The sequence below is a fragment of the Seriola dumerili genome, unplaced genomic scaffold (assembly GCF_002260705.1).
Source record: "Seriola dumerili isolate Sdu_G_001 unplaced genomic scaffold, Sdu_1.0 BDQW01000078.1, whole genome shotgun sequence".
In the NCBI taxonomy this organism is placed as follows: Eukaryota; Metazoa; Chordata; class Actinopteri; order Carangiformes; family Carangidae; genus Seriola; species Seriola dumerili.
Genome location: NW_019174333.1, coordinates 1,421,241 through 1,445,887, shown reverse-complemented (window position 1 = coordinate 1,445,887; position 24,647 = coordinate 1,421,241). Strand labels below are relative to the sequence as shown.

General features: G+C 41.0%; 3 protein-coding genes across 3 annotated transcripts in view; 2 read left to right on the top strand and 1 right to left on the bottom strand.

Annotated features, from left to right (window-relative positions):
* Nucleotides 1-655: 655 nt before the first annotated feature.
* LOC111220840 (lamin-A-like) lies at nucleotides 656-8,909 on the bottom strand. The gene is made up of 13 exons (XM_022744079.1): nucleotides 8,813-8,909; nucleotides 7,840-8,189; nucleotides 6,259-6,415; nucleotides 5,743-5,868; nucleotides 5,464-5,634; nucleotides 5,081-5,206; nucleotides 3,505-3,725; nucleotides 3,117-3,390; nucleotides 2,806-2,913; nucleotides 2,586-2,705; nucleotides 2,382-2,438; nucleotides 1,330-1,527; nucleotides 656-1,217 (listed from the first exon to the last, which is right to left on the bottom strand). Exons 2-13 carry the CDS (start codon nucleotides 8,175-8,177, stop codon nucleotides 1,182-1,184), a joined length of 1,932 nt encoding a protein of 643 aa, XP_022599800.1. The 5' UTR covers nucleotides 8,178-8,189; nucleotides 8,813-8,909; the 3' UTR covers nucleotides 656-1,181.
* A 2,993-nt stretch (nucleotides 8,910-11,902) lies between these two features.
* Nucleotides 11,903-19,462, top strand: LOC111220841 (upstream stimulatory factor 2-like). The gene is made up of 12 exons (XM_022744080.1): nucleotides 11,903-12,151; nucleotides 12,273-12,318; nucleotides 13,047-13,090; nucleotides 13,256-13,371; nucleotides 14,034-14,153; nucleotides 14,636-14,798; nucleotides 14,930-15,017; nucleotides 15,282-15,326; nucleotides 15,685-15,743; nucleotides 16,841-16,932; nucleotides 17,434-17,562; nucleotides 18,032-19,462. Exons 2-12 carry the CDS (start codon nucleotides 12,281-12,283, stop codon nucleotides 18,119-18,121), a joined length of 984 nt encoding a protein of 327 aa, XP_022599801.1. The 5' UTR covers nucleotides 11,903-12,151; nucleotides 12,273-12,280; the 3' UTR covers nucleotides 18,122-19,462.
* An 864-nt stretch (nucleotides 19,463-20,326) lies between these two features.
* Nucleotides 20,327-24,647, top strand: part of tekt2 (tektin 2) — a 7,124-nt gene continuing 2,803 nt past the window's right edge. The window contains exons 1-7 of the mRNA XM_022744071.1: nucleotides 20,327-20,369; nucleotides 20,695-20,737; nucleotides 21,231-21,393; nucleotides 21,495-21,620; nucleotides 22,346-22,551; nucleotides 22,637-22,780; nucleotides 22,913-23,027. Coding sequence (XP_022599792.1) covers nucleotides 21,238-21,393; nucleotides 21,495-21,620; nucleotides 22,346-22,551; nucleotides 22,637-22,780; nucleotides 22,913-23,027 — 747 coding nt within the window. The 5' untranslated portion in view covers nucleotides 20,327-20,369; nucleotides 20,695-20,737; nucleotides 21,231-21,237. The remainder of the gene's footprint in view (nucleotides 20,370-20,694; nucleotides 20,738-21,230; nucleotides 21,394-21,494; nucleotides 21,621-22,345; nucleotides 22,552-22,636; nucleotides 22,781-22,912; nucleotides 23,028-24,647) is intronic.

The window sequence follows — 24,647 nt, the reverse complement described above, 5'->3', positions numbered from 1 at the left end:
TCTTGTTATGAAAAATGAGTGGTGGTGGTAATATTTCCGGCAGTAAAATTGTAAATACGTCACAAAAGTAATCATATTAGTCCTGCTTTTAAGATTTTACTTGAATAAAATTATAAATAATATAATGATATATATTATAACAATAATATAATAATTATATATAATAATTATAATAATAATTCAAAGTATCATAGTGGCCAAGAATATTACATATTAAATAAAATACACAAATTCTGATTTTGAAGCTTAAAGCTATCTTGTTTCTAGAGTATCGCTTGTTGTCTATTGTCATTGGCACTTGAAAAAATATTCAACCCTGATTTCTCTTTTTGCTTTTGAATGAATGAACTTGGTTCATATGGCTATACAGTACATGGATGGACACAATAACCTGAAGTTAACATTTTTCTTGTGTTGCTATTTCAAATCCTGGTGGTTTTAAATATAGAGCCCAAAATATTTATTTTAATTGTCTCTGATTTTTTTTTGAAAGAAGCAAATGAGGTTAGAAGTCAGACACGGTCAAAAAGATTTCACAATTTAGTGAAATCTTAAAGACTGTTATAACATCTCTATGCTGACCAACAAATCATTATCGTTAAAAAATACGAATAAGGCAAATTTCTGAAAACATGTTTATTGATATCAGCAAAAATACACAATATTCTGTGTATCTGCAGCAAGGTCGGGGTCAGTTTACTTCAACTCAACTTAAACTTTTATTCAAAAATAAACATATTTTTTTTAACACAATTGAACACAAATTATTTTTCTGCAACCCTGCTGCATCAATATGTTCATATAATGTAATGAAAATCTGATCTAACTGTGAAAATCTGATTTTATCTAACAGCTAGAATAAATTAGCCCAAACTGATGTTTTAAGCTGTTTAAGTGTTAAAACAGCTGATAGGTTCATGTTTTACTGTCAGCTGGAAGACTGGTATAAGTTTCCAATTCTTAATGTCATCAATACAAACAGACGTGACTGATTTAATCACCATTCAAATTCCAGAAAATATTTCATATGCATGCCTATATACAGTATAAAAAACAGTATAAAATTTTATTGCATACAATTATTTCAAAAGTACATAAAAAGAACTTCATAACTACAACTGGTAACTGAAGAACTACTAACTGAAAACTAGTGGAATTTAAGTGTTTCACCATGGATGGGTTCACATGATTGGACAGCTCTCCATTCTGCCTCCAGTCTGAAAATCAACATTTAACAAAGTTAGTATTGTCGTGCAGAACATGTTACATATCATCATAACATCATATCATCATAACTCACATATGAGCTGTATGCGCTGCAGTACTCACCTTGCGAGGAGTGCTGGCGCTGAAGACGTAGGAGTGAGGCAGCAAACCCTCGGAGAGGCCACCACTGCGGAAGGAGCGGGAAGCCGAGCTCACAGAACAGTTGCTGGATTTGTCTGAAGGAAGTCCGCAAGAGCCGCAGACCACGGTCCGGCTCCGCAGGTTGTACTCGCTGTCCCCACAAGTGCTGTGAGCCACCTGCTGAAGCAGAGACACAGACTCAGTACAGGTCAACAACTGGGTGATTAAAATTAAAATCTTGTCTCCTGCTGTTATTCAGGCAAAATGTTATGTGGAATAATACACCACTAAGACTAGCGACCACTGTGTGGAAGCTCATGTGTATCCAGATGAAGAAATAAAGGATTAACTGATAAAATAAATAAGCAAATATTGTAATAATTGATTGATCATTTGAGTCATTTTCACAGCAAATGTTTCTTGGTTGTAGATTCTCAAATGTGTGAATTTGCTGCTTTTCTTGTACTTCTATGAAAGAAAAATGAATGTTGTCGTTATTGGTATTTGGATGGCCTCATTGACAGCCACTGTGTTTATCACTAATTCAGTTTACGCTAAAGAAACACTCTTTCAGATTTCACTTATTTTATTTCACTTATTTATTATTTCATTTATTATTTTACTATTATTCCATCTCATGTCACATTAATGTTTTGAATGTTTTTCATTTTACATCAATGTTTTTAACATGTTTTTATGTTGATTTTATGTCTTTTCATGTGAAGCACTTGGCGCTACATTTCTTGTATGAAAGGTTCTGTACAAATAAAGTTTAGTATTATGATTGTTATTATCTAGTCCTTCATACAGGTTGTTGACAGTCTCCCCCCCAATCTACTTTTCTACTACAAGCACTCAGAGTGATTGTTTTAAAGTTTTAAAATACCTCATTTAATATTTATTTGACGCTAAAAGCACAGTTAAGTGTTGTGGATCTAATTCAATGTACATCAGCTGCTGACTGACTTTTTCTGGTCTTGCAGAATTCTGTGTAATGTGTATATACAGGATGTTATCAGTATAATTTATCTCACCATGTCATCGTCTTCTTCTTCAAACTGTGTGCGGGTGACTTTTCTCATCGCCATTTCCTGGAAGAATCATAGTGTTTATCTATTCATTCTCTGACACAAAACTGAGTGTATAAAACTGTGTTAAAAAAACTCTGTTATAACAGAAATGTGTGTAGTCATAGTATGTTCGTGTCCACCATGTACAGTCCAGTAAATGTAATGTACCTCTCCACTGGCACTGATCAGAGTGGTCTGGAACAAGTCTCCGGTGCCCCAGGAGGGCTGAGTTTTCCACACCAGGTCAGAGGGAGGATTGTGGGCTCCACCAGCACCAGAGGCCCAGATCTGACCACCATGCAGAAGATACAGTGTGGGGTAAGATATCTGTAACTGTGTTTATCACGTGCTGATTGGTGTTTTTTTAATCAGCGAAGGTGCTGCTCACCGTGACCCTGTGCCCAGCTTTCAAGGTGAATTTAGCTGGGAACTTGAAAGAGATGGCTGCACCCGATCCCACCTGCCGCCTCACCTGCCAGTTCCCTAAATTCTGATCCTGAAGGAACAAGTTGATGGTTGGATAAAAAGTCAGAACATCCAGGTAATTCAGCAGAACATGAATTAGTAATCTGCAATTTATATCAAATAAAAAATAAAGGATAAAATAATGTCATCACAAAAAACACAAACAAAACATCACAAACAAGTTGATTTATCGGATAATGTTTAATTGTCCAATCACTATGTTTATCTTCTTACCTCATCTGCTTTGTTGCTGAGTCTGACATATTTCCCATCCAGGTCCACCTCGTCCACAGTGACCCTTCCGCTGGCTGACGCCTGCTGGGTGATGCGAGTGCGAGCCACAGCTCCTCCCGCGAAGCTGGAAGCCTCGCTGTCCGTGTCGTTGGGGCGGCGCCTCTTGGCAGGAGAGCTCTGAGCGCTGCAGTGGATCGATCGAGAGTGACCTGCTGATGTAGAGGAACGACTTCCTGCTACTCTGGTGGGCGGAGGGCTGGGAGACAGACGCAACCTGCAACGACAGACATGATGATGTATAATAACGGGAATAAAAGTGCGAGAGAAAAAAAAGGAAATGATGCAAGACTGGGATTTCTTTGAATAAAGTCATTGTGAGCCAACAAACCTCTGCTCCTCTCCCTCCAGCAGCTTTCTGTAAGCACAGATCTCCATATCCAGAGCCAGCTTGACATCCAGGAGCTCCTGATACTCATCCAGCTGTTGCTGCATCTGCTGCCTCATTTCAGCCATTTCTCTGTCTTTCTCTCCCAGCAGGCGGCGTGTGGTGTCCCGCTCCCGAGACAGGGCGTCCTCCAGGTCCCTCACCTTTGCCTCGCGAGCCGCCAGCTGGATCAGACAGAGGAATCACACAGTTATCGTCAGATCAGAATCACCAAAGGCTGGATACACACAGAGCTTCAGAGGAATCTAACAGGAGGGGTTGAACTCAGGCATCTTCTGTAAACAAGATCTTAAACAACAATATAGAAGCAATCAACCATTTTCTTTGTAAAGATATAATGTACTCATGGTGTCCTGAGCAGAGAACTAAGTCACATCCCCTCTATGTGTGCTGTAATCTCTGGTCTTTATTTTGATAGCTGGTCTAATAGTGTGTGCATGTTAGTGTATGGGAGTCCCTCCTGTTATAAGTTGGCCCCTCCCACACAGGTAACGCCCACAGGTGAGATGGCACAGTGCAGTACGCATCATTCAGGTGAAAGCAACCAACCGGCTCCATCAGTGCCATTCATGTCCCAGTGGATCAGTCCAAGGCTGAATTTCTCTCCCATTCCAAGTCAGGTTTTACTGAGAAGAAGAGAACTACAAGCTGCTAAAGGGTCTAGCTGGACTCAGAATTCTCTTTTCTTCTCCTCCATGTGTCAGTAACTTGATGGTTCATAATGTTACATGTCTGTTTTCATTAGTGACAGCTAACAGTAACAGTAACATAACAGTACAGTGTTAACAGTAGTATGTTAACAGTAACATGCTAACGTTAGCTAACTTGCTGTTACCCATATTAAAAAGGTGCTGACATAATGTTGCTGTTGCTAGCTGACTAACTGCTAGCTTTGCTGTGGAGCATATCACAGCAATGGTGGCGTGAGCTAACAGTTGTGGCTGTATTGTTTTTATTGGCTTTTGTGTTCAGAGATCAACTTTATTCAGTTGTGCTTCTTGTGTGTTTAGTGCTTCACCTTGCTGACCGATCTAGTGGCAGTGATGATCGTTTTCAGTCAATAAACACTTGTGAAAGTGCAATATAAATTTAAAGATATATAAATAGTGTTATACTGTTTTTTTTTTTTTTTTTTAATTTAGTGGGGGGGATAGTTCCCCCTTGTTTAGGATTGACTAAAAAAATGGTCAGAACAGTGAATTTAGTGACAGAAAATAAATGATAAGCAGGGAAACCCAAGAGAAATGTGAAACTCAGCATTATATTTGGCGCAAAAAGGTCACAAGTGACTGAATAAACAACTGAAATTGAGGTTTTTATAGAGAATCAATTTGAAAATATGAATGTTTGTCAATGTATAAAAAGTACATATGTTCTTGAACATATATTTGTGTGAGGTTTTGCGACTTTTGCCATAGATCCTGAAGAAGTCCGATGATTTTGGTGCAAAGCATTAAGATCTAATATGAGTCTTAACTGATAACAGGACCCTGAACGTGAACTGTTTGTTTCTGACTACCTGCTTCTGCAGCTGGCTGAGCTGAGCCGATGTGGACTCCAGGCGGATTCGTGTCTGCTGCAGCTCCTCGTGTGCTGCTCCCACCAGGTGGCTGCTCCTGTCCGCAGACTGACGGGCACTTTCCAGCTGACAGAGAGAGACAACAAGGTAAGAAGGTCCATAAGACACATGCTGTGACCTAACACTGCATTGTTAGGTTCATTAGTATCTGTTTGTGAAACCACACGGCTGCTGTGAATCAAGGCTGTCCTACTGAAACTGATTGTTGCGTTCCTATCTGATGATGTTTTGTGCTGTTTGTCATGTTACTGATATTTTATCTTCCACTGAAGACAAGTAGAAAACAATAGAGAACAAGTTTCAGCATTCAACTGAAGGCCCACCTTGGTATTGTAGGTCTTCTCAATTTCATCCTTGTACATTTTGATCTGCACTTCGTGCTGGTTGCGCATCTCCACCAGCGCCTCAGCCAGTTTGCTTTCAAAATCCTGCTGGTGGCCATTGTCCAGCTCAACCATACGAGACTCGTGGCGCCGCTTTGTCTCCCGCAGTTCCTGTTGGAGATTTGCAAAAACAACTCTTATCACAAAAGAAAACGAAAAAGTGGAGAAAGTGAAAGCTCTTTATTTGAAATGATTCATTGATGAAGATGAGAGTCTGACCTCAGAGTGGAGGTTTTTCTGAAACTCCAGCTCCTCTTTGAGAGTCTGGATGCGATTCTCTCCGTCCACCCTCCTCAGCATCTCGTCCTGCAGCTGCTTCCTGGCATCGCCCAAACTGGTGTCCAGCTAAGAAAGGCAACAAAGAAACGCACAAAACATTCACATAAACAGGCGGCATAATGAAGACATATACAGTCAGTGGGCAGGCAGTAGGAAGACTGTCCTTTAATCAAAATGTCTGAGCTCAAGCAGCCATGACAGAAAGAGTCTGCCTGCTAAAGCCAGCTAAACAAAGTCTTAAGATTTAATTTTCACTGAAGAAAACTGTACACGTCCAACCCCACTGCAACAGCTAGTGGTGAAAGTTAAAATAGGGTTGTAACTTGGTCCCTGATAAACTGAGATTTAGTATCACAAAGTGGAAAACATGAGAGACAAACTGAGAGCTGCCTGTAGAGAGATTGAGCCCAGATGTGTTTCCACTGAGTTTTAAATTGAGTGTGGGTTTGAGTTTACCTTGGCAACCTGGGCCTTCAGGTCCCGGTTTTCCACCTCGAGGTTACGCTTCTCCCCCAGAGCCGTAGTCAAAGACGCGTCCTTCGAATTCAGCAGAGCCTCCAGATCTTTGAGCCTCTGCAGCGCTCCGGCCAGTTCCGACTCCTTCTTGGTGTTTCTGTAAAGACATCATCACATCAAGTTGCATCTTCCTGGATGTGTTTTTAGTGCTAATTGAGGAGATTTAATCAAATAGGGATAGACATTCCTTTTTTCTTTTCCATTTAAGAACCAGGAGAAACTGAATAACTATAGTTTCCTCAACACAATCAGATGAAACAAATAAGAGCTATTTTTAAAGAGAAACAGGGGAAAGACCTCGGTGCATATGACTCATAGGCCACAGCAATCTGCGTGCAATCCTGTGTATCTGGTAGCCACAAGCCGCGGCCGCTGGTGTTTGCCTGAGGCGCTGCCATAGCAACGGCTTGGCTTTGCCAAACACACAACAGCCATCATCTCAATATTTATGGAAAAATAATGGAGGCAAGACTGGAGCCCTCTAAACACTGCCACGTATTGTGTGTGTGTGTGTGTGTGTGTGTGTGTGTGTGTGTGTGTGTGTGTGTGTGTGTCTGTGTGTCTGTGTGTCTGTGTGTCTGTGTGTCTGTGTGTAATGATTACTTTGGTGAAGGAGGAGAAACTTGGGGAAAGAGTTAGTCATCAAGCTCTGGATGTGGCAGCATAGGAAGGAGACGGAGTGGAAGTCCAACATCAAGCTGCGGTGAGCAATGAGGAGGGTATGCTAAAAAACCAGGGAGTGGCACCACGAGCGGGGGAACACGGCTCCCAGAGCGTCAGCACAAAGTTTGACAAGCATCAGTTCTGAGGAGTTAATGAGTAACAGTGTTCTGCTGAGATGTTTTAGTGAGATCACAAACACTTTCACTCAGTCATTGATGTACAAATAGATGCACTTAACTGGGAAGGATTTGGTTAAAGAAGAGGATTTCAGAAGCCTCGAGGCAGCTGTTTCCTCCTGTGATCATCAGATAAACAAAATATCTGAACCCCTAGTGTCTTTTTTTAATTGGATTAAAAAGTATATCTGTTGTATTTCTGACCAAAAACTTTATAATCTCAGAAAACATGCAGCTAGTTAAATCATTTTCACTCTGTTTTGAAGAAATAATCTTGTTAGTACAGTTATGTCATTAATACTTTCCATTACAGAGTGACCCTCTGACTTTAAAGCTGGACTATGATGCTTTCCTTTGGTCACAGAGGGAGATAAAAGTATGAGAGTCAGAGTTGAGTCAGCTGCATCACACTGACTCTGTGATTCAGTTGCACAATATCTGTCTGAAGTTTGCTAAAATTAGCAACTGTAAGCTACTGATCTTACCAGACCAAGAGAGACCATAACAACAAAGCCTTAAGTTTCGGTTTAATTGTGAATAAAGTACATTTCACAAAAACGCAGGGGTGCTTTAAAGGAGCTCAGGGCCTCTAACGTGATGGGACACTCATAAACCCCCCCCCCCAAACACTGCAGATGCTCTCAGATTTAGCTTTAAACCAGGGTATTGCTCTGTAACCCACCTGGCCTTCAGCTCCTTGTAGTCCTCCCTCAGCTTCCCCAGCTCCAGCTGCAGTCGCGCTCGCTCTTTGGCCACAGAGTCCAGAGTCTGACGGGCATCGGCCAGCTCCGTCTCGTAGGCGGCCTTCAGGCCCGTCAGCTCCCGGCTCACCTCCGACTCGGACTCGGTGATGCGCAGACGCAGACCAGCGTTCTCTGCCTCCAGAGAGCGGACCTTGTCGATGTAGACCGCCAGACGGTCGTTGAGGTTGCACAGGTCCTCCTTCTCCTGGAGCCGGGTGATGCGGTTGGGGGACAGTGGTGTGCTTGCACCTCGAGGAGTGTTTTTGGGTGTCGCCATTGCTCCTATCTGCTGTTATTGTAGAAACAGACATCATTATCCACCTTCTGGATCTAAATCAGGTTGTTTTTCAAGCACAATAAATCTACAGGATTCAGATATACACATGCAAATACTGGACTTTTACAGAACTTTGTGGATGAGGGTGGAGAGAGTTGACCGTGCAGTTCAGTCTACAAATCTACATTCAACATTCACCATTCACCACTGTGATTATTAAAATAATCCAATCCAATCCAATCCACTTTATTTATAGAGCACGATTTTAACAAACACAAGGTTTCCAAAGTGCTGCACAGCAAGATAAAAACACAATAAATAGCACAACAGAACACAATAAAACGATGAAGGACACAAATAAACCTAAAAACACACCATGAATCTGTGAACCTCAGTTCAAGTAGAACAAAGTCATGACTGCAAATTCAGAGCTGAAAAATAAACATAATTTGCTATAAATAAGTATTTATTACAGAAAAGTCCAACTACTTTATGTGCAATTATTTAAAAAAAAAAACACACAAAAAGCAAAGAGCATAATTAATGAAAAGACATGGGAGGGGTTATCGACTCCACCCAAAAATCAAAGTAAAGTCGCTGCAACAAAAGATGACAGATTTTACTGCAAGATTTACCTTTTTAAAGCTGAAGAAGAAGAAGAGAAAACTCTGCTCCAAGAATGTTTGTTGGCTCGTCTGTTAAGCTTTTTTCTTTATCTTGTGTTCTGAGAGTCTGTCGTTGTCTTGAGTCTGTTACTGCTCTGTCTGCAAACTCATCTGTGAGTGCCCATGTAGGAAAGAATGAGATGGGTGGAGAGGAGAGAGGTTGGCCTCAAGTTTGGCTCAGTGGTAGGTGGCTGTTCCTCTCTTACTCTCGCTCTCGCTCTCTCTCTCTCTGTAATGGGTCTACAGTTTGAATGAATGAGTCACCCTCTAGTCAAATAAATGAACAATGCCATGTGATGCGTACAAGGATAATTTTTTGCAGATCTATTGGCTGAGAGTTTGAGTTCACGTCAAATACAACATTGGACTTAAAACCCTCTGCTCACACTGCTCCATTAAGTTTAGATGACCAACTTATATCAGAGTTTTTAGATCATTTTAACCCTGAAATACAGAACTGGAGTCACTGAAGCCTCTTTTTTATACAGTAATGCCTCAAGAGCAACTAATCTTAATTTCTTCTTAACCTTTAAATATTCTAACATTAAAACCTCAGTAAAACGTGTGCCACCAAACACAACTTTAAAGTGAACTTCTAGTGGGGATCCCAGTGCTTCCAGAGCACAGACTGTAAATAAAGATGGACACAGCCTCTGTGACGTCACTCACAGGTTTCTAAAGAGCAGTTTTGATGCTCAGTGACCTGCTCAACTGTCGCCATCTTGGCAGTACCTGACTCCGCCCCCTAACTCCCAGCTAATCCAGAAATGATCAAAGAGGAGCCGTGAGTGTGAAGCTGAGACTTTGGCTCATGCCAGTTTGTGTCAAGCATACGCTCACCCACCTGTCACTCAAAGAGGCCACGCCCTCAATTCTCCATAACTTTAAGTCTTAATAAAATGTAAACAGGTGAGTTATATAAACAGTTGTCATGGAGGATGAAATTAGTTATTGAGACCAAAAATGTACCAGGCTGTAAACATGTTTATTTCTGCTGTAAAGTTGGACATTTTAACATGGGAGCCTATGGGGATTGACTCACTATTGGAGCCAGACTCTAGTGGTCATTCGAGGAACTGCAGGTTTTGACACTGTTTTTGAGCCTCTGAAGTTGATGCTTGTTCCAGACATACAAAATAAACCAGCCTGTCCTCTGGTAATGTGTATGAAATGATACACTTGGTATCTAGCACACGTATGATAGATGATAGTGCAACATGAGTCCTGGGTTAAATATTTTACTCCATCTGTTGTTCTAGCAGACATCAGTTGCTGGTTTTATTTTGCAAACTTACAAATTCTGATTTAATTATTTATTTGTTGGCTGTGTAATTTGACGTGTAATAAATGCCGCTGTGAAAGTGTATGTTTTAGAGTTTGCATCTAAGGCAGTCTATCCCAAACTTCCTGGCTTGTGAGCCCTCACCTCCAGTCATGGCCTCAGTATGGACATGAGAGTAATTCTTCCTTCAAATTTTGTTTCCTTTTCAAATATTTTTAGAGAACTTTGTGCCTCTATTGAGGAGTATAGACAACAGAGACAGGAAAGGGAGAGATGGGGGATGTCATGCAGCAAAGGTCTGGACTCTAACCTGTGACAATGTGGTTACATGGTCTGTACTTTGAATCTTAAAGCAGGACACTATGTATTATTGCTTTATTTGAGGGGTGTTCAAAGACCCATAGAGATTACAGAAATTAGAGAAAATATAAAAAACATATTTATTACATATAGTTTAATGTGCACTCATGTCTGCTTATGATAACTTACACATTCTATCATGTTCTTGTCTATTGCTTCTCTATATTGTTTTATATTGAGAGATGTTCTGGGCTTTTAAAGATAGATTAATTGGTGTGTGTGTGTGTGTGTGTGTGTGTATGTGTGTAAATTACTGCTTAATACAAAATTCTTTCTGTTCTGTCCCCTTTTCTTCCAAACTATAAATTCATGATTTTTCAAGCTATTTGAGGGCAGATGTTCTGTGTGTGCCAGAATTGGTCCAAATGTGGAAGAATAGCATCTAACAACCATGCTGTATATGGGCAAGATTCGGGCCGTGAACTACATATTTACTGGGCTAGAAGAAAACAAGCATGTGGCCAGATTTATATACAGCTCATCAGTGTGACTGCATGGCATGGTATTGTATATATTTATATTTTTGTATATTTCTTCACATTTTTATTGTAAATGTATTTACTTAATATTATATGTATTTATATTTAAGCTATCTGACCTGCAGTATTGCTCGTTTTATCTTTGATTATACTTCCTGTCTTCTTACTATGTTTATTGTCATGCACAATTTCATTAAACATTCAAGGGGAAATGTTTTGTTCTCAGTCTTTCTGTCATTAAATGCTGTGTATCTGGACACTGAGCCTGCTGACAGACTCAGACACAGTATCGCCTCCCACCGGCTGCTCTAGATGTGGAGCTTGACTGTCTGCAGAAAAACAACACAACAACACAATCCACTGAATCACAAACTTATAATGAAGTAAAACCAGATGAAAACTGCTTCTTTTCGTCTGACACGATATAGAACAGTGAATTGTGAGAAGCATGGGAGCAGCGAGTCGCTCTGTGGCAACAACACATGGACATTGACAGTTTCTGTCATGTGGTTTGTGGGAAAACCCGTATTGGATCTCTGAGGTCACCTGGGCTGAGAACCTGAAAAAAGTGCCGTAGAGGAGCTGATTGTCAGCGTGTGTCTGATGGTAATTACAGCACGGTTTAAATGGACAGTCTGGAATACATATTAATATATAACGCTGTATTAAAACTGGAGGTAAATAAACGAGGCGGATTCAAGTTTCTATCCAGAAATAAACCGGGGAAAGACGCGAAAATCATTTCTACCCTCCAAACTCTGCGTCCGATGAGTCACGTGAATGCCACATTACAAAATGTGAAATGTATACAGAGATAAATAAGCAGCTACAGTGAAAAACACTCATTTCATCGCATAATAAAACGAACAAACGAGTCCACTCCGCGTCTTATTGGGCGCAGGTCTGTGCCGCAGCTTTGCGCGGATAAACAGCAGCTGCGCCGCCGAGCAACAAAAAGGAAACCGAGAGCAAAAACATTCCCAACGCCTTATTTAAAAGGAGATCATAATCCACCCCGCACCCGTCTGCTCATATACAAGACTAACATTTTCAACCCGGGCCCGGAGCACCACCGCCGGCGTGAAGCTGCGTTAACACCCAGGCTGTTTTTTTTTTTTTTTGTTTCCCGCACAGACGCAGACGGCTCCGAGCAGCTCCGCCGCGGCCTCCATTTTAGCTCCTTGCCCGGTCGGTACCTCACGTGTCCTGGACTGTCTTTCTCACATGACCCGTGTGTTTGTCCCCGTGATCAGCGCTTCCATCTCCGTAAATCAGTGTCGTTGAATATCGGCGTTTTTTACACCCGCAGGAACCTTCATGGATATGCTGGAGCAGAGTCTGGACAGCTCGGCGAGGTGAGAGGCTGCTGGCCGCTTCCTGCTCTGCCATGGCTCCCACCACGGCCTAAAACCTCCCTCCCTGCAGCGCAGGGCTCCGTTAATAAACCCCCACCGCTGCTGCTGATACTTATAATATCTGTGCACTGCTTGGTGTGGTGGCTCCAGAGTGAACCAGTCTCTGTGCATTTCGGGTTTCAGCATCTATAAAAATGTTTTCAACAGAAAGTGTTCGCCCCTTTGCAAACCTCTAACATCACATCTGCTGTGTTTCATTCTCTAAACCAGAGGGGCGAATGCACAGCACTAAACTGTCTATTTTCAGTTTAACATGTAACTGCACTGAGCTCCCTCTCCACCTGATGCAGCTCTATTAGCATTAAAATGCTTAAATAAAACTAGGAGGGCGTGTGTTAGTGTGTTAATAGTGTTAGAATTATTTGTGAAGTTTGTCTTTAATTATGCAGCAAGTCAAACTACACAGACTGAAGTTTCAATTCTTAAACAATTATAATTATCCTCTTGGAAGTTGCAGAAAACATGATTTCTGTCACGCCTATTACGTTTCACTTTATTTATGTCTGATCCATCACATCCTCATGTGACCAGCTGGGGGCGCCCTTCCGCCACAGCCGGCTCCACACAGTGCACACAGTGATGATAACCTGTCTTATTTCTGGGAAATGGTGTGTTTTTGGGTTCAGTTTGAAATTGACTCACTGGTTTTCTCTCTTTCTGTTTTTTAGTCACGACAAACAGGAATCAGAAGAGGTGGTGCAGTTACAGGAAGGTGGGAAGCTCAAGTGAAACAAAAAAAAAGTGTTGCAAATTTAACATGAGCTTCTTAAACTCATGTTAAAATAATAAAAACTCTGCAACCATGCACATCTGTTTTTTATGGTCCTGCCTTGGTTCAGCATCACAGATGTGAAACTTGTTGACCTGTGTGTTGCAGGAGAGGCGGTGGGGACAGAGGAGCAGACTGCAGTGACCATCACTGGTGTCCCGCAGACTGCGTTCACTGACCACAATGTGCAGTACCAGTTTCGTACAGAGAACAGTGGAGGACAGGTGAGTGTGGAGTGCAGTGTTGATTTGTTTATCTTTCTATTTATTTATATATTTTAAGCAGCTTTTATTCTGAAAAGCACTTTGTGTTACATGGTTTGTATGAAAAGTGTTATACAAATAAAGTCTGATTGATTGATGATGATTATATGTTCAGGGAAGAGAATTACTTATATGCAACTTCACAGCAACCAATTCAGATACACAGGAGGGGAACAGGCTTGGACACAGCACCTACCTGCTGTGCCTAGTTACGGTTGCTAAGGGACGCCCTGTGTGTAGAGTTTTAACCAACAGTCAGTTTAAAGTTGAATGTGCTGTTGGATGAGTCCCAGCACAGTATTGTTCAAATGACACCCAAATAAATTAAAAAATGTTAATTATTCGAAGCCATTTTCACACCAGGTTTATTTGTAGCAGCTGATATGAATGATAAACTCATGGGAAAAACATGGTAGGGGGATTAACACAGACAGATCTTAACACCTGATAAGTTACTCATGCTCAAAGCAAAACAGTAGGTGATGTAAACATGAGGTGAAATGTGGCAGAGAGGTTAAAGTGTCTGCTTAGGTTTTTTGTTGCCATGTCGTGGTTTGAGTTTGTGGGGAAAACCTGTAAAACACCTGTAAACCTCACTGTGATACTCTCTGCTCCGACGTCAGGTGACCTACCGTGTGGTTCAGGTGACAGACGATCATTTAGAGGCGACAGCTGATGGGACTGGAGCCGTAAGCGTCGTTTCCACTGCAGCATTTGCAGGGGCCCCTCAGGCTGTGGCTCAGGTGAGTTTAAAAGCCCACCTGTTTTTAAAGTAATTTGCATATACAGTATGTGCATATTTAAATGTAATGTACAACAGAAGAACTGTAAGACCAAAATGCATTTATGAACCAACATTTGAAAGGTAATATCTTCTAGTTTCTGAAAATGTGCTTATTTTGCATGTGACTACAACCCAACCCAAACTACATCAGCTCATACATAGTATTTTTTTGTATGTTTTTATCGTCACCTGCAAAAAAAGTCATATTTGATAAACAAAAACTAAGAAAACCATTACATCCTTCTACATCTTGTCAAAAACTCCTGTGCTGTGAGAATGAAGCAAAGGGGGAGGGATGCTCCACATATTGCCTGTTAAAATCACTATGATGATGGTGAAACTTTGCAGTGATCAAACACAGCCTTACCATGTTCTATGTTATATATTATATATTAGTTGTTTACTGTTTGACCGACTTGTCCCTGACTCGACCTTTGCCAGGCCGTCATCCAGAACCCTTTTAGTAATGGGGGTAGTCCTGGTGGGGAGACCGTGGGCGGAGAGACACGTTTCGCTTATTTTCCCGCCGCCACCGTCAGTGATGGAACAGCCACGGCCGTGTCGGTGCAGGCCACCGCTGACCCAACCATCACACAGGCAGGAGGTGAGGAACTGCACCAGGATCAGCTGGTGGAAAAGTGACTTTCAAAATAAGAGACAGGCCAGAATTAGTATCCCCCTTACTTCCATAAGAAATTTATTTTTTCATCACTGTCATTTCCTTTTTAAATCCAGGTCAGTTCTACGTGATGATGAGCCCCCCCGAGGTGCTGCAGACGACAACCCCTCGTACCATCGCACCACGCACACACACCTACACTGCGTGAGTATAACACAACATTCCTGAAGTTACCTCATCACCATAACTCTCTCCCACGTCTTTGGTCGACTTCTCACCCTCCACGTTTCCGCACCTCTCTCCCTGTAACTTCACAGTGGACGTTCTTTACCCTCTTCTTTCCCTTTTTTTGGAATGATTAGTTCTGTCATTGTATTTACAAATGAACATACAAAAAATCATTATCCATCATTTAAAACATCCAACATCTGAAATCCACACTCTGTCCTACTTACCTGCCATCCCCAGAGACCTTGGTGAAAGCGAGATGTTGCAGCATGGCAGTTCAAACTGGTGAGACGAACTTTCACATACGCCCTCACCCTGCCCCCATCATGTGTTGTAGAGACAGATTCACTAATCAATCATTAGCATCCCTGTGTGGAGAATTATATGTTAACAGGCAGCTATAGTTTAGCAATATCTTATGACTGAGTCCTGTTAGCACAACCTCCAGGCTGGATCCCACAAACTCCAGCCCTTCAGAGGAACTAAAGGTTCAGCCAAAAAACAATAGAAAAAGCCACAAATATCTGTGTCTTTGTCTTTGTGTTTTTAACTTCTAGTTCAGGTTACAGTTTTGGTTTATATTAAAAATCTGATGCTTTATTCATAATTTCTTTGTCAAATTTGTTTTGCTGTGTCTTTGCAGGAAGGTGGAGGGTCCACGGGCACCCAGAGATGAGAGGCGAAGAGCACAGCACAACGAAGGTCTGAAACTAATGAGTGTTTGAAACTATTCTGTCGTAAAGGTACCATATGTAAGGATGTGAAGTAATTTGCAATTAACTGCTTTTTTGTTGCCAATGCTGTGAACAGATTGTAATGTAACTTAAATAATTAGACATTCCCAGACTTTCTCAGTGGCCTATATCAGCCTGTTGACTGATTTCTATGTAGAGGACTCTAGGCAAAATTGATAAGGAAGATCCAAAGGATGTTCTGGGCAAATCCTGGTGGGCCGTAGGACCATCAAAAAAATCAATAAAGTTTTTACCCTTCCTGTCAGTCTCTTTACCGGCCCTCTCTATGTGCCTGTCATTCAGGGTGAACAGGCAAGTCCAGGGCCTCACACTGCCTCTGATAAACGTTCCTTCCCTTGAACTCCCCAACTTCCTTGAGCTGTTATGTCGCTGCCCGACTCTGGTCTGCTGTCCCAATTAATCCCATTCAAAACTCCACATGATCTGGCAGTGATAGAAGGGTAGACTGCTCCGTCTTCTTCTTCTTCTGGTAATCTTTAAATTGGCACTATCCAAGCACCATACAGGCCTGATTTGTCCCCCAATTACCTTTTTAAGGGGAGTTTACTTATTCTGGAACTACGTAAACTTATGTATTTTCACTTACACTCCAGTTGCTCTGCAGACTAACTCAGGTCTTTGTTATTGGTAATAAAGATCTTTTACTATTTTCAGTTCTTGTCTCATGTAGTTTATTTCTGAGATTGCAAACCCCACCTCACTCTCCTCTAGTCTGACCATCAAATCACTACTTTGGCCACCGCCCAGAATGTTCGCTTGTGCATTTGTGCAATTCCTCGCGTGAGCAACAGGATGCTGACTGCAGTTCATTTAACAGCCACTGGTGTCATTAATAACAAAGGTTTTCTGAATGTTACACATAGAACTTTTAATTTTGTGTTTGTTACAGGTGGCTGTTGAACGCTTCTGAATTGTCCTGCAAATATTACACAGATAGTAGTTGCATCTTAATGCACATACAGGGCCTTTTATGTATTACACATATTTTCTGTTTAAAAAAACATACATGAACAACACTGAGTCTATTTCTTTCTTTCTTTGCAGTGGAGAGAAGAAGAAGAGACAAGATTAACAACTGGATTGTTACGCTGTCGAAAATTATCCCTGACTGTAGTGTGGACAGCAGAACTGGAGCGGTGAGTGCTGCACACAAATGAGCTCGGAATATAATGTTTTCTAAAAGCCCAATATATTTGACGGATGGTTATACACAGGTTCGATATTTTTGGCTGTTTCATGTTTGTGATGGGTTTAAATTTGTATCTGCATTACATTTTCTGCCCTCCATGTCTTCACATTGCTTATATCCAGACTCATGAACCTGACCCTCTGTCCTTTCACGTAATGCACGCTCACATAACTGATTCTCAAAGTCAAACTGAAACAAGGTGTAACCACAGCCAAGGGTTCACACTCTGTTTTCTCAGTCTATGTTAAATATCATTATTCATTTGATTTTGTTCCATATGAAACCTGTAGTTTGGCTGTTGAGTCACTGGAGGAAAGTTTAAGGTTTATGTGAGTCACAGAATGGGACAGAAAAACTGAAAGGTTAAGATGAAAACCTAGTAATAAAGGAGCTGATCAGTGATTTTTACCACATGTGGTGTTTTATCCAAATCTGCTGTGTTCCTCAGAGTAAAGGAAGCATCCTTTACAAAGCCTGTGACTACATCCGAGAGCTGCGTCAGAGCAACCAGCAGCTGCAGGAGAGCTGCAAAGAGGTGGAGCGAGTCAAGATGGACAACGAGCTGCTCAGACAACAGGTTAACCTCCCATTCAAACCTGCCTTTACTTAATGTAATTAATCTACCGTGTTGGCAGGAAAACATCTGGGCAGTTTTGGTTCAAGCTAATTAAACCCAAAGTTAAAGGATGTATTGTTGAATGGTACATACATGCATATACAGTATATATATATATATACACAGGCGATACATAAACACACACACACACACACACACACACTATTTTTAACTTTAACACAAAGCTGTCTTGAGTTGTCTGATGAAGTGAGCACTCACAAGTCATAAACATCCTTAGCACGCATCATAAAATTCAAAGTGCCAGTATTCTGTAATTAATCACTTGTGGCCACAGTGGTAAGAGTTAAATAAATGAACACTGACAATTCAAATTCTATTTACAAGGATGAAAGTGAGTTGAAATTAAACCCACAGCTTTGCTCCTTTTCTCTTCCTTCCTCATCTAATTATCTGTTTTGTGGTTTTCCAGATCGAGGAGCTAAAGAATGATAATGCACTGCTTCGAGCACAGCTACAGCAGCATGGGGTAGAAGTCAATGGAGATGCAACACCACAGTGATTGTGGACTGGACACGTGTAATGACACAAACACAAATGTCGCATCCTCCCACCCACCTGAACAATACCAGGAAAGGAATTACAACGACAGAGAATTTCCATCTGAGATTGGACGAGAGAAAGACGCACAGGGCTCGAGAAGAACACTGACGGACTGCAGACTGAACACGTCTCTTCCACCTCCAGCAGTTTAGAGGCTCTGAAATCCGTTAACTGTAGCTGACTGAACCTCTCGCCTCTGCTTCAAAGGAAAACGACCTCTGCACAGCAGCACCACGCTCGCACCAAACTTTCTCTTTACTTTAAATTATGAACCTGCCACAGAAAATTTTACTTTTATTGATTTCACCTTTTTATCTCAACACAGACTTGTTTTTTTTTTTTTGTTGTTGACATTTGCTGTTTTTCAAACTACTAAATGTGACCTGAATGATCACTCTCATTTACTTTTAATTTATCAGTCTTTAAGGAACCTGAACACAGAAAAGAATAGGAAACGACAACAAACAAATAACCGGTAAATCAGACGTGTTGATGATGCTCATCACTGTCACTAAGGATAGTTTTACTGTCACTCGAGCTTGTGTATATATACAGTTGATCTGTGAGCAGTTATCTGCCTCTTAACACTGACACTCCACAAACTTTATAAACACAGCCCAATGACAGTAAATTCAAAAACTATAATACATCTCTGACAGCTTTGCCATCACAGACATGGAGGTTTTTGTTTTTAGTCCAAGGCCTTAATAGAAGCCTGTTGGAGAATCTAGGTGTTAACATAGCTCAGGTAATTGGGATAGTGCACTGGCAACTGGTTCCCAGACTCAATGAAGTCTTTACATATATAGAGTTTAGTAAAAGTCTCCTTTTTGTCCCCTTTAGGTGCAATGTACAGATAAATGAGAATATGGGGATGATTTTCAACCTGTAAGTCATTTTTAATGGGCATTAAAATATGGTTTGTTTGTATATCTGATAATAGGTAATTGGTGTAATGCACTGAAACAGAGGTTCAGTCATGTGAGACCGGCCTCTGTTTGGCCTCCCACCAATCATGCTGCATTTGAATGGACACGCAAGGTGGCGTTGTTTTTGTTTTGTTTTTTGTTTTTTTCACTATTCCCTAACTCTTTACAACTCTGGGAACCATTGCTGCTGACAGAAGACCATAAAAGAGCCATGGTCAGGAATGTGCTAAAGGTAGTTTGGATGTGAGTGATTATAATTGTAACTAACCAGCTTTTGTCTACACTGAAAGTCTCCACAGCATGGAAATATAACCACTGGCATGACTAATTCTGATATTACAATAAAACAGAAGTGTGAGCGCTGTTTATTACAGAGGGTGTCTACATTTTATGTTTTTCAAGACACCACAGAGGTCGAATTAAAATTTTTATTCTCCATTTCCATATTTTGACTTCATTTAAAAGGAAGTACATAATGCCACTTTTAAAAATGGGAGAATAACGTTTTATATGTTTTTACGTTTGTTATTTAAATTGGAAAATTTACAATCAAATCCCAGTTTTTAAATAAAAGAAACAGATAAAAATTAAACGAAAAAGACGAATAAGAATAATACCGACAAGTATTATACTTAATAATACTTTATAAGTGACAGCCTTCTTCAGACAAACATTTCAGAATAGATATTAACTTCTGATATGGATTTCTTGTTTGTCACAAATTTGAAAGACTCATAAATTCGACTCAACGTTCAAGATCAATTTGAAACAACTTTTAAAAAAAAAAAAAAACGGATTTATTGAAGTTTTGGCTTGAGAATATGAAATTTCCCTAGTAAATTCAGGAGGTTACCAATATTGCATAGATTATCCTTATATTCAAAATAAGTGAAAATATTTTTCTCTTCAATGTCAATCACGTGTTGTTTTAAAATTCATACAATAATACAATATGTGCAATCGTAGAACAAATGAGTAATGATTTCATTTGTTGTAAATATTAATAAATAGTGGCTGAAATGTACAGGCTAACTAAAGCTTTTTTAAGCTAACAGTAGCTATCATGGATGTATTATGGTAGCTATGTAACTGCTCCTGGATGACGCCATAAAGGATCCCGAATCAACAAAAACGTCATGGACGTAGACATAGCGTTTGAATTATTAAAAGAGTTTCAGTGGCTTCGTTGCCTAGAGACGGCAGGGGTAGTTGTTGCTATAGGAAACCTGGTCCAGATAAACCAGCACGCGCCGACTACTTGAACATTCTAGAACTCCGGTGAGTAAAAATTCGATGTGAGGAAACTTTGAAATTATATTCAAACTGGTTGTCGCAGTGTTTGAGATTCAGCTTTAGAAACGGCGACAACAAGTTTGAGAAGCGTCAAGTTTTGGAAGAAAGCGTCGCTTTACGGCTTTACTTCAACAAGATGAAAAAACCATTGAGCTCAAATGAGCCGTTATATGACAACAGTGTTTGTAGTAATAATAGGACGAAGCCTTTGCTTCTGTTTTTAAAACTCTTCAAGTCATCCCATTGTTTTATTGGAAAAAATATCTTTTTGACGTGCTCTTTATGTCTGTCATGTTATGTCTGTCCTTAGAGAATCAATTTCCCTGAGGGTCTCACAAACTTCAAACACCTCAGTAAGTTAAAATGCTGCAGTCAAACTTCTAATTAAACACATGAACTGCGCATGTTGAGGTAACACAACATGTGTCTTTGAGTCGCTTAAAAAAATGTACAAAAATTTCACAAAATGGACATGATTAAAGCCAATGCAGAACTACGTCATCCCCATATAGCCCATCAGTTTTGTGGGTCAGTGAGACTTTGCAAAGGACATGATGATTTGATCATATTTTTACTGTCAGGGATAATATACTTCTTTTTTATCTTGGGAGTGAACCTTTTTTATATGAATTAGGAAGCTCAGTTGTTTCTTTGAAATAAATAGTTTATTGAGTGGTATTGAGTGTACATGATTCAGAACTTGCTACATGATACAGAAGCTCCTCTGGACCACGTCTGTTATGTTGTGAAATTCAAGGATATCAAAATGCTTCTGCAAGAGAGTAATTGAAATAAATAACTGTACTTGATGAATACAGTGATTGGGATGTTCTCATGTTGCCGCAGCAGTAGAATGTCTGCACTTCCTGCAAAGCCCGGCCTTCGCCTCAGTGTGTCAGAGTGGTACAGCCGCAACCACCAGCTGTCTGCCACTGCTCAACACGAGCGACTTATTTCTAATGTGATTAGACAAGATGGGAGGTCGCTACGCAACGAGACCAACTGCAAGGTAGGTTCTTGTGCTGGAAGTACATATACAACAAAGCCTGTATTTCTCCACACTTCATGGATCCGCCACTCACCCATCTTCTGGTTACTTTTGTTTTGCAGACGACCTGGGATGAGAGTGACACCTCTCGCAGGTTGAGGGACAGGGTTCTGGATGTTGGTCGATCGAAGGACGTGTTGGAAACCTGCGCGCAGAAAGTGGATGAAGAGATGGAGGCTCTGACCCTGGTAATTGTCCAAAAACCTTAAAAACAACAGAGAGCTTGTTTCATTTTATGTTCATAAGCGTACAAAGCTGTTGGCCCCCTAAATTCTTAATAGTGTGTTTCTCTTAGGGGAAGTATCAATATTCTTTGAATCATATAATTTAAAAGTGAAGTGGAAGTGGCTTCCTCTCAATAGATAACTAGAATCACCTCCTTGTGGTTGTCTGCCCCTCCACTCAGACTAGTTTCAGGTTACATCTCTGTTTTTCCAGAGTCATGAAATGTGAACCATTTGTGTGAAATATTGTCATAATTGCTGTGTGAAGGCGTCAGTAATGGCAAAGAAGTGTTTTGTGAGGTCACATTGACCTTGACTTTTTACATTTAGCTGCCAAAATCTTATTAGTTTGACCTTGAGTCCAGGTGAATGTTTCTGCCAAATTTGAAGAAATTCCCTTTAGGAGTTTTTTGAGATATTGCGTTCATAAGGCCAAAACTGTTTTGTGAGGTCACCATGACCTTGACCTTTGACCTTTGACCACCAAAATCTAATGAGTTCATCCTTGAGTCCTATTGAATGTTAAGGTGTTACTGAGATATCGTGTCCACGAGAATGGGACGGACGGACAGACAACCTGAAAACAATATGGCTCCTGCTCTGACTATCTGCGGCGTGGAGGAATAACAAACTGTGGACGTGCTGAACTCACAGCAAATTAACCTCAGCCTTGGTGTGTGTTGGGTCAGTCTAAGGAGCAGACCGAGCAGGCCCTGGCTGCAACTGTCATTCCTCTGGAGGTCAGCACAGAGTGTGTGACGCTGAGGGAGGGACGGCGAGGGTGCGAGCTGGTCATCGACCCCGTGGATGAGCAGCTGAAGAAAGAGGTGGATCTGATAGGGAGAGTCCAGCAGGTTCTGCAGCAGCACATAGACAAGGCCTTCGAACAGCTGAGGTGAGGAGCTCTGTGCTGTGACGTTAAAACAGACTTTTCCGTTTCTGATTCTTCTCTGACCTCCTCTCTTTGTTCTTGTCCACAGTGTTTTGCAGGAGGCTCGACATCAGCTGACCTCTGACCTCCAGAACAAGATGGACACTCTGGACATTGACATGTCCTGCCTGTCACTTACAATAAAGTCCCCTCAGATCTCCCTGAAGACCAACCCGACTCGCATACCATCAGGGTAACCATGGGATGAGGCTGTGCATGAGATAACACACAAAGTGCTTGTTGCTTTGAATTTTACAACCACTACTTCCTGGTTTACTGATTCCTCATTAGCTAAAATGTAGAAATGTCACTGTTGTTGTTGTAGCTCCTCCACCCCCCAGGAGTGGCTGCAGTTCAGCCAGTATAATGTATCTCGTGCCCAGGAGGCCATGCAGGTGTCCCAGCAAATGAGGGAGGACATGAGTCTCACCAGAGCCCAGGTGGGTGTGATGTAACTACACCCGGCCACATAGTATTTATAATATAAATACTACGTGGCACTTAAGGTGGAAATAAGTTCCTTTCGTTTTTGCAGATTTGTCCCTTCTGGAAAAACCCAACAATACAAAACAACAACTTTAAAGTTATAATCTGTAACTTTTCCACATTAAAATGTCTAAAAATAACTAGACCTATGTTCTATATGTTGTTGAGTTGTGCTCTTACATTATCTCAGATGTTTCCATCATGTCTCAAACCAGAGGAATCTGTGATTTTAATGATGGTAACGCTCTATTTCATTGGTCGCCTGTTAGTGACATCATATCCTCTGAGATCATGTGTCAGTGTGTTTGTCTGACAGACGCTCAACATTAACTTTTATCTAGTTTTAAGCCACATACACTTTTTCCACCTTGGTGGTTTTCAGCTCTATATTTGAAGCAGATGAAGGATTTTAGTCGTCGGACGTCTGGATCTGAAGTTATCAGAGAAACAAGCTGAGGAAATGTTAGACAGCTCAGCTCCCAGCTGCTGGAGACGTCCTGTCCTGTGTGTGCTGAACTGTATCCGAGAAACACTGACTTAAAATGTGGAACTGTTTTATTCAGTGTTTTTACTGTCTTCAATCACCTGGTGTGTTTGTGATGAAGAGGAGGACACCTCTGTGGATAATTCAGCTGCTGGTAAAAAGCTCTTACAGTAGCTGGAGCTTACAGTAATGGTGGTGAAGACAACAACTCCCATGACCCCACGCTATTTCATGACATCACCCAACGCCATCTTTTGTTATTGTTTTGATTGAGAGACCCCTTGAGGCAGAAGATACAGACTGTGGGTTTAACACAAACCTTTTAGTTCAAGACTTATTGAAACACAAATACTGACGCAGGGTATCTTAAAGGTTGCTCTTTCTTAATGAATTCTTTGGTTTTCTTAACTGTGTGAGAATATGATAATGTCATGCACCAATCATTCTCTCATTTCTTCTGTAGTAACAGTATTTGACTGATATGACACTTTGCAGTGAGTCCTTTCTCTTAACGTCTGTTTCTCAGCTGCAGAATGAGTTGGAGACTCAGCGGAGGGCCACAGAGTACAACTATTCTATGAATAAATCATATAATTTAAAAGTGAAGTGGAGTGGCTTCCTCTCCATAGATAACTAGAATCACCTCCCTTGTGGTTGTCTGCCCCTCCACTCAGACTAGTTTCAGGTTACATCTCTGTTTTTCCAGAGTCATGAAATGTGAACCATTGTGTGTAAAATATTGTCATAATTGCTGTGTGAAGGCGTCAGTAATGGCAAAGAAGTGTTTTTGTGAGGTCACAGTTGACCTTGACTTTTTACATTTAGCTGCCAAAATCTTATTAGTTTGACCTTGAGTCCAGGTGAATGTTTCTGCCAAATTTGAAGAAATTCCCTTTAGGAGTTTTTTGAGATAATTGCGTTCATAAGGCCAAAACTGTTTTTGTGAGGTCACCATGACCTTGACCTTTGCCTTTGACCACCAAAATCTAATGAGTTCATCCTTGAGTCCTATTGAATGTTAAGGTGTACTGAGATATCGTGTCCACGAGAATGGACGGACGGACAGACAACCTGAAAACAATATGACTCG